Raw genomic sequence first — 9,174 nt, forward strand, 5'->3', positions numbered from 1 at the left:
ATCAAATAGTCTTGAGTGCCCGCTGGACATTTTGAGCCCTCCTGGACACCTTTGGTGGCATGGAATAGTCTGTCACTTATCTGTCAACACATTTATATTTGTATCCGTGGTTTTAAATTTCTGGACTTTCAAAATAGGAAAGCTTTTGTTGGGTGAAAAAAGTGAATGCGGCTGATAAAAGCAAACCCAAGTAACTAGAAACTAGGATGAATGTTAGTTCTCTTTTAGTCAGTGCACTATTTATTTCTCACCCAACCCAATGAGCTTGTGAATTCTTGGGGGGAGGGGAAGGTTGTGCAAATTAATTCATTGTTTCACGGGGTCATAGTATTGTGAAATCCAAAAACCCTTGCATTTTAACGTTGTGGGGAATGGAAAATGCTAGTTCCAGGTCAGCCTGCTGTTGGGGGAACCAGGCAGAGGCAAGCTAGTGGAGCCTTGTTCGAATTCTTGAACCCCAGATGTGTGCAAGATGTGTTGCGTGTGGCTAAAAGGCTTTGAGTCGTGACTACGGGTTGACTCCACCCATTGCACGCTTTACTCCTTTAACACCAATCCAGAAGGAGGTCACTCCACTCCCATCAATAGAGCCGGGAGCTATTTTGCACGACCATCATGGTGGCCGCGATTCTCTCGCCACGTCGGCTTTCCAAGTTTTCAGATGAATGCTCGGGGCATCGCCTCCCCACCCCACCCCCTGGCTGGCCGCACTGGGTCACATGAGGCTGCACCTGTTTGTGTGCAGCGCCCCCTGGAGGCGCACAGTGGAGTGGTTGCTTCTGCAGCCATGGGCCACGGCGCTACACAGAAGCTCTTTGAAGAGCAGGACGATGTGCCAGTTGTATTTGGCCGAGCACTCCACGTAGCCACACTTCCAGGACTTCTTCACGAGCATGGAGAGTGTCCGGCGGGATGTGAAGCGCTGTGGCTGCAGGTCCCGTTTGTTCCCCACCACGATGATGGGGGCTTCGCTGATGTTGCTTGTCCTAGGAAAGAGGGGAAGTGAAGGAGGTTCAGGTTTGGGGTGCCAAGCTGTAAGGGCAGCAGTCCAAAAATGCTTTGAGGCCTGGGCTCATGAACATAGCCGCCTCTGGCAATTCCATTTCGGCAGCCACATCATCCCGAGGAAGGACGCAGCTGCTTTAAAGGGTTGTGGATTGGTTATTCCTGCCCGAAAGCCCAGAATTATGCGCACGCACCACTTCAAGAAAAGGTAAAGTTCTGCATCAGCGTGATGTTTGTGTGTGTGTGTGTGTGTGTGTGTGTGTGTATTTAAACCGGCTCCCGTCTGCGCATTCTGCACCTCTGGGGAACTAACAACAAACTAAAACCATAATAATAAAATCCAATTTAAAAAAAAGCACACTGATAACATATGTATATACATTTATATTCTCTTCTATTGGTACATTTATATCTTGCTTTCCGTTCAGGAACTCAAGGGCAGGACAATCCTCTCATTTTTCTCCTACAACACCCACCCTGTGACTAAGTTAGGCTGAGAGAGAGAGACGGGCCCAAAGTCACCAGTGAGAATCCGTGGCTGGGCCGGGGGGGACTAGACCCTGGGACTCTCCCACTGGACCAGGTTCTGGGCTGAGAGGGAGGGACTGGCCCAAATTCCCTTAGGAAAGGACCGAGAACCCGGATCTCCCTGCTCCTAGTCCAGTACGTCCATCGCCACCCCATACTGGGTATCCATAAACACATTTCCTTCGTGTGTGGACTTCATTCCGTTGACACACTCTCCAACAGGCGGGAGCACATTTTTTAAAAGGGTGTTTTTTTAATTTTTGAAGAGCGCCACCATCCAAGCTGCTGCTTGGCTTTTGCACACCCCCAAAGGAGCGTCGGACTTACGTGTGTCAAACAAGCTCTGCAGGTGAGCTGGCAAACTCAGTTGGAAAAATGAAATATTCTTGAAGAGTTTGTGTAAGAGGTGACCACAGGGGGTGAGGTCGAGAAAGTCCAGAAGGCCATCACAATTGCATCGTCATGTCTGCCATCATGGCTTTTTTGACACTCCCCCACTGGTCAGTCCTGGCCTATGTGTGGTTTAAAGGGGAAAAGAAGAAATATCATTAGATATTCATGAGCCCTTCCTATGCCTGTTTACTCAGAAGTACAGGTCGTCCTTGTTTAGTGACCACAACTGGGACCAGCAACTTGGTTGTTAAGCAAAATGGTTGCTAAGTGAAACTGCAACTGTGCTTATGATCCGACTACAGCTTTCCTTTGCTTTACAGTCCTACAAAGGTCATAAATGGGAAGACTGGTCACAAAGTTACTCTTTCATCACTGCTGTAACTGTGAACAGTCGCTAAACGAGGCAGTTGCTAAATGAGGACTGCCTGTAAATCCAACTGACATTCATTCATTCAACTTTAATACTGCCAAATCAATACAAACTTCCAGTAGTTTACAAAACAATCAACAAAGAGAACCTAAATTGTTAAAAAAGACAACGGCTAAAAACATCCATGGTCAATATAAATAAATCCAAACCATCAAAAACTAATCGAAGTTACCCTGATATGAGGATAATCTATAACCATAGCAATAATGGCAAAGAATGAAAACTAATCACACTGAAACTGAATGAAATAATGTCAGGAATTTAATCAACGAAAGAAACAGCAAGTGAAATAAATGAAAGACGATGATAACGTACCTATGGAAGAATTCTTGGAAGCTTAGTCCCAAGTGAATAGCAAGTGAAATTTCTACTCGAAATTACCAGCTGATTTCTAAAGACAGGCCAGTTCAGTCGCCTGCAGAGGCCTGAGTTGATACCTGTGGGCACCTCCATATAACCAAAACCATTCTCCCAGGATCGTGCCAATCCATTTGGCTTGTGGACTACCCACTGGTGCTGCCATCCTGCCCCTCGAAAGGGCCTGTTTGCTTTCCGATCCGATGCCCTGCCCCGCCCCATGGAGGCCTCTCGTCACATCCTGTCCTTACCTGTTGTCCTGAATCTGCTGACGGAGCATTTTCACGTATTCAAAGCTTTCAGGGCTGCAGATGTCGTATACCAGGACGTAGGCATCGGTGTTTCGCAGGCCCCGACACTTGAGGTCTGACCACTCCTAAGGGACAAGAAGGAGACTCGGGACAGTGAAGTGTGTCCTCGGGGCCAAGGAAGAATGAGCCGCAGGCTTAGTCGGTCATTGCAGGGACCCTGCCCTCTGCTGCTTCAGTGAGGGGGCTGCAGCTGAAGGAAACGTAAGGCAGGGTCTTTGTAGAATATCTCTCGAGCTTGAGCGCTTCCTTGAAGTGGGAGGTCCAAATCTTGTTCTGTCTTATCCCAAAGAAGTCGGAAAGGAATTCCAAACTCAGTTTGTCTGTCTATCAGGATGACTCTGAAACAGAGCAGAATGGGACTAACTCGAGCTGGGGGAGAAGTTGGCAGAAGAACGATCGAGGTCAAAAATGGTCTCGGTCTGGCAGGGAATTGCAGAGAGAGAAAATCTAGAAAAATCTCCCCAAAGCATCCCACCGCCCTCCTGGTCTTGTGGCCCAAAGCAGCCCAAACTCTGCTCCCAGCAGGTCTTTCAGAAATGGTTTACCATTGCCTCCTTCCTGGGGCTGAGAGAGTTGGTGGGCTTGGGCGTCTGTCAAAGCCATCCTCCAGTCACAGCGCTGTGCTGAGGGCCAAATGGTTTCCCCCCAGCTGATGCCTTTCAGCATGGCACGTGGTGGTAAAGCCATAGTTTTGGGGGTGTCCGTAGAAGCATCGTGTTCACGATTGCATCCTTTCATGTAAATCAGCGTTGTCCAAACTTGGCCACTTTAAGATGAGTGGACTTCAACTCCCAGAATTCCCCAGCCATGACTGGCTGGGGAATTCTGGGAGTTGAAGTCCACTCATCTTAAAGTGGCCAAGTTTGGACGACACTGATGTAAATGCCTGGCCTTTCAAAATGGAAAAGCTGTTATTAAAAGAGATCGTGGTTTCTTCGTTTGACTTCTTTCTAATGGCACAAAGAGTTGATGGGTAGATCAGTCATGTTTGACATCCAACCCACCTACTCTTAGTGCTGTTAAAAATAATTAAACCCGCTTATTAAAAGAGATCATGGTTTATCATGAACTCTTAATAAGTGGGGTGTAGTCATTTCTTGCCCAGCCCAATCCCCAATACAGCGATCAGGAGGGTAGCTGTATCAGCTGGGGGTGTCACAATATTGCAGTCTTAGAGACCCCCTGAACAAGGCTAAAATGGAGCTGGCTCGTTCATGGACCAGGGTATCCTCTCGACCCAACCACAGGAGTTCCACACAGAAGATCCGAAGCAACCAGGGTGTCTTAGGGGTGGGACGGGTCCAAAAATTCAAGATGGTAGCCATGACCATGTGATCAAAACTCCATCCCTTTCTTTAAAACATGCGTTGCAGTGCGCCTAAAAAGGAGACGGGGCTTTGATTTACAGAGTTGGGGCTGTCATCTTGACTTTTTTGACCCCCTCCCCCAAGATACCCCCCTGCAGGAACTGATGAACCTGTCTTCTCCCATCACAAACCAACATGTGGCTCAGAATGTTTTCACCAAGATTACGCAAGAGCCTCTGCTCAAGTGACTAAGCCCAGCTATATCTTTATATTACTGTATTTTAAAGACGTTTTATCTGGCTGGTCAAAAAGAGGACTTCCTCTTTGCCTCCCTTCCCTTCTCTCCTTCCTCCACCCACCCTTGGCTTCTGCGGCCTCGAGGCTGTGCTGTTTTCCTCTTCCTCTGCTCTGCGGTCCCACGTGGGGCACTCTTGCCCCTAACTGGCACTGGTGATTTTTCCTGATGAGGTTTTAGCCTACATATTACCAGCAGGCTCTGCAAAGCCTCCCTTTAGCTTACTATTTAAGGAATTCTAAAAACTCAAGTGGGAAGGCAAGCCGCTTCAAGAAGCAGCATGAGTGCTAGGGAAAAGTGCCTAAAACGGAGCCAGTTAAAATGCAATTTTTTATTTTGGGAGCCAGCAGGTGGGGGGAAGGTGACAGCCATATTTTACAGTCAGCTGGTGCTACTGTTTTGCACAATTGTGCTCCATCCTGAGCTGAACCAAGGCTCTGAGAATCTCATTCGCTGCCAGGGACCCATCTCAACCTGGTTCGCAAACATCTTCCATGGTTTCTCCAGGTGGAGCTCACTTATTTTCGAACAGACCTCTCTTTCAGTCATGAGGACTAGAAACTTGATTTTTTAAAAAGATCACAGCCTTAACTGTCATGTTTCTTTTTGCTCTCTGTAGGCAAAAGAAGCCAAAAACATTGGCCAAGCCTAGAAGTTAGATAGGTATCTAAATATTTTGTATTTGCAGAACCGGGGTAGCAGGAATTGGCTTTGCCCCCTAAAACTAAGAACGACATGATACCTATTTGCAGGACCACCAGCCTCTACATTTGGTGTAAAATTTTCATTGTAATACTGACTTAGAACTGAGAGGTTTATGGTTAAATCTTTTTTTTTAATTATGATTATTTGTTGCTTTCCCATTCCACCCACCCCCCATTTTTTTTTTTAACAACTTTCATTAGAGGTTGGAAAATTCAAAAGCATGAATATTCTTTTACTGTATGCCATTTGGCTTGAGCTAAGAAAACTAGTATCCATCTATAGATTTTTGGATTTAAAAAAAACACAAGAGATGAAAAACAATGACGTGGAGGCTAATGCCTTAGCAAATAAATGAAAAATCCAGAAGCAGTGTGTAATGTGAAAGTTAGATATTGGGGAGAAAAGTCTCTGTTCTTAGACTGACTTTTCTCTGGGTATATTTAATCCTAATTAAACTTGATTTTGGCCACAAGAGCACTGGCTAAAGCAGATTTGCAACCGGCATATTTTGCTGAATTTTTAAGTCAGGCTGGTCCCCTCTGAAAATCTGCAACTCTCTGTCCATCAACATGCAGAAAACACCTACTTCTCTTCCTCCACTTCAAAAGTGAAATGTAATGTATTAGCACGGCTTTGCTTCTAGGAAGCAGGGATGGTTCAAAAGGAAGGATGGAGATAAATCAGGCTTGGGACCACAATGCAAAATTCAATAAATGTCAGCTCGCCCCCCCCTCCTCACGATGTTTGAAATGTCATCTCCTGATGCTCTACAGATGTTCCCAGCTGAGAAACTCGGCAGCTTTTCCTCCCAGTTCACATCAGCTGGGATCAAAGAGAATTGGCTTCCCAAGTCTTTCAAACGAGAAGACGGTGGCATTCTTGCAATGTTTAATACGTGCATGTGGGAACGCAGCATACCGGTACCAGCCATCTGTATCGTCCGGAGATTCCCACACCTCCATTCAGTCCCAAGGGAAGATCTTGATAGAGTGTGTGTGTGATGTTTAGGGCCCTTTCAGAACAGCAGTGTTTTTCTCTCCACTAAGGGGAAATCCTACCCTTGCACAATGACTGAAGTATTTCTACTTCTCTTGGAGAAGATCAGACAAATCAAAGGTGGTTTCTGCTTCGCAGTCTGTTGCAAACAGCTTGCAAACTCGAAGGAAGAAGCAAGCAAGTGGGAGAAAACCCCACCGCCATGGGAAACCAAGATGAAACGGAGTGCATTGGAGCAACCGTTCTTACTCCTGATGAGAGCAAGCATTTTTCCCTGCTTTCATTCTTCCCAGGGGAAAGCTGTTCATTATTTGTTCTCGTGTGCAAATATGAGCAGATTTAACTGATTAACCCACTAAGATGCCTGCAGTTAAAATTTCTTTACTTTGATGGGCCACCCTAAATATAAACTTCCTGTTATGGGAAGGGTTTGGGTGGGGGGTGAGCACAGCCCTGAAATCCAAAGGCACTTTCCTTTCTCCTGGATGAATTCATTTCCTTAAACTACGGCTACTTTCTCCGGGGGAAGAAAAGTCTCTTCTCATCAATATATTTCAGGGGAGAAGTTTTGAAAACAGTCTTAAGAAATTTGATGTTGGGAGAAACAATTCAGAAACTCCCCTGGCTTCTTAGCTCCCCATGAAGGTGATTCTTAAGGAAAAGGAAAGTGTTGGGGATCATGTTAAAATCCCATTTATTCCATTCTGCTTCTTACTCAGATTTATTTAGCTCAAACGGTCGAGGCTTTCTTTTCAATGGAGAAGTGCAGTGGGAGGAGGCAGGATGGACAGGGGCAAAACTAATGAGAACTTGCCAATTTTTAACTCAGTTTGGGCCCCAAAACATGGCCTTGATAGAATCCTAGAAAAGGAAGTAATTAGAAGTTATTTCACCCAGTTCTCTGATTCCAAGTCAGTCTGTTTGGTTGGGGTTCACACCATACACAAGGCGTAATCTAGGCTAAATTGGGTTTAGATAGTTTGTGGTTTAGCCTGTTTTGGAAGGACAACCATTGTCTTAAGCTGCTGTGTGGGCCAGGACAACTGCCTATGCTGGTGTTAAACTAGGACTGGAAGATGGAAAGGCAAATCCATGGACAATTTGGCCTAGTGGTGAAAATGCCAGGCTAGAAAGCAGGAGGCGGTGAGTTCTAGTCCTGCCTTAAGCATGAAAGCCGGCTGGGTGACTTTGGGCCAGTCCCTCTTTGGCAGCCCAGCCTACCTCACAAGTTGCTGCAGGCAAAAAAAACTGAAGGTGGAAATGTTAATATAACTGCCTTTGGGCTCCTGGAGAAAAGGTGGGGTATATAACTCTACCAAATGAAAAAAATAAAAAGATGCACATGATTTTTTTTGTTCTGTACGTCTTATGGGAACCCAGCAGGTGTATTTTGGGCTGTATCTAACCCAGTAGGTGTGCTCCAAATAGCTACATCTCCAGGAAGGAAGGAAGGAAGGAAGGAAGGAAGGAAGGAAGGAAGGAAGGAAGGAAGGAAGGAAGGAAGGAAGGAAGGAAGGAAGGAAGGCAGGCAGGCAGGCAGGCAGGCAGGCAGGCAGGCAGGCAGGCAGGCAGGCAGGCAGGCAGGCAGGCAGGCAGGCAGGCAGGCAGGCTTAAAAAGTCATTAAGTCCAGAATGATTTATATCCCACTTTTTTCCAGGAGCTCAGTCAGCTTCTGGGGATCTTCCATTACATCCTCACAACAATCCTGTGAGGTAGATTGGGCTGAGAGACAGTTACTCACCCAAAGCTACGAAGGAACTTGCACGGCCAAAGATGAACTGGAACCTGGGTCTCCATAGACCTAGTCCAATTCCTGAAGCACTAAATGCGCTGGCTCTCCTAAAGTACCATGAAATAAGTGCCCCATTGCACGCTTACACACTTTTCTCTTCCCCACTGACAAAACAGAAGGAGAAAACTTAAGAGTCCGCCAACTCCCACCCGACCCCCACCAAACTACAACTCCACTCCTCCACAGCTGTACCGGGTGGGGGCGATGGAAACCGGGAAGGGAGGGGAAGAGGGAAGGCCGGCTCACCTGAGAACTGTTGGCAGGAAAAGCCATTACGTAGGGGACGTCCATGATCTTCAGGTCGTAGGAATTCCCGTTAAGCATAACTGACGGCCGGTAGGTGTAGCGGTCCTCGGTGGGGCTGTATTTCTCTGTAAAGTCGTGGTACAAGAATTGGCGAACGATGGCAGTCTTGCCCACCCTGGGGGCCCCCAGGACGGCGACGCTCAGCGTTTCCACCATGGTCCGCCTTCAGGACCCCGGAGAGCTCCACCAGTCGCCGCGGCTGCTCCGCCGAAGGGCCGCCTCGCGCTTCCCCCGAGCCATCGGCGCTCGGCCGCCCTCCCCGCCGTTCCCCGCCGCACAGATAACGATAAGCTTCACACGATAAGCTTCACCTGCAACCTGAATTAACCCATGTTCTGGGTTCGCCCAGTGCCCGGAACCCTAAGCAGACCATTCAGGCTGGGTTGATGGCACCGGGTGCAGAGCCTCAGCGAAGGAAACCAAGGCTATGAACGAACCACGTTGAACATGTTAGGCACGTGAATGCGGGTGCCAGGTTTGTAACGGACTCCTGAAGCGCCTTGTGTGAACACAGCTTGAGAGTCTCACGCTTTTTCCTCCTGCGAGGACCCCAGACCTCCGAGGACTGCTCCCGCTTAGTCCGACTCCTCCATCCCCAAACCAAGTCAGCCAACTTCGCAGTTCTCTCCAAGTGCCTCCTCCGCTGCGCCTTCCCTGCCGCGGGAAGCAGCCGTTGGCCAACCCTCGCCAAGAGTCCGCTTAGCCAGAGGCCGGGACGGAATCCGACGGAGGGGGCGTGAAGGGGAAG

General features: G+C 47.8%; 1 protein-coding gene across 1 annotated transcript; it reads right to left on the reverse strand.

The window, feature by feature from the left end:
* Positions 1-659: 659 nt before the first annotated feature.
* Positions 660-8,582, reverse strand: RASL10A (RAS like family 10 member A). The gene is made up of 3 exons (XM_007444776.4): positions 8,367-8,582; positions 2,965-3,089; positions 660-986 (listed from the first exon to the last, which is right to left on the reverse strand). Exons 1-3 carry the CDS (start codon positions 8,580-8,582, stop codon positions 716-718), a joined length of 612 nt encoding a protein of 203 aa, XP_007444838.1. The 3' UTR covers positions 660-715.
* Between the last annotated feature and the right edge of the window lie 592 nt (positions 8,583-9,174).

This window comes from Python bivittatus, unplaced genomic scaffold, assembly GCF_059951505.1.
Source record: "Python bivittatus isolate LINGU-HERP-01145 unplaced genomic scaffold, Pbiv_v1 ctg000280_np1212, whole genome shotgun sequence".
Lineage (NCBI taxonomy): Eukaryota > Metazoa > Chordata > Lepidosauria > Squamata > Pythonidae > Python > Python bivittatus.

Excerpts from the sequence above, each read along its gene's own strand:
- RASL10A (XM_007444776.4), bottom strand. The coding sequence starts at position 8,582 with ATGGTGGAAACGCTGAGCGTCGCCGTCCTGGGGGCCCCCAGGGTGGGC. Across the intron at positions 3,090-8,366 it reads TTCCTGCCAACAGTTCTCAG|GAGTGGTCAGACCTCAAGTG; the intron begins GTGAGCCGGCCT and ends CTTGTCCCTTAG. Across the intron at positions 987-2,964 it reads CAGCAGATTCAGGACAACAG|GACAAGCAACATCAGCGAAG; the intron begins GTAAGGACAGGA and ends CCTCTTTCCTAG.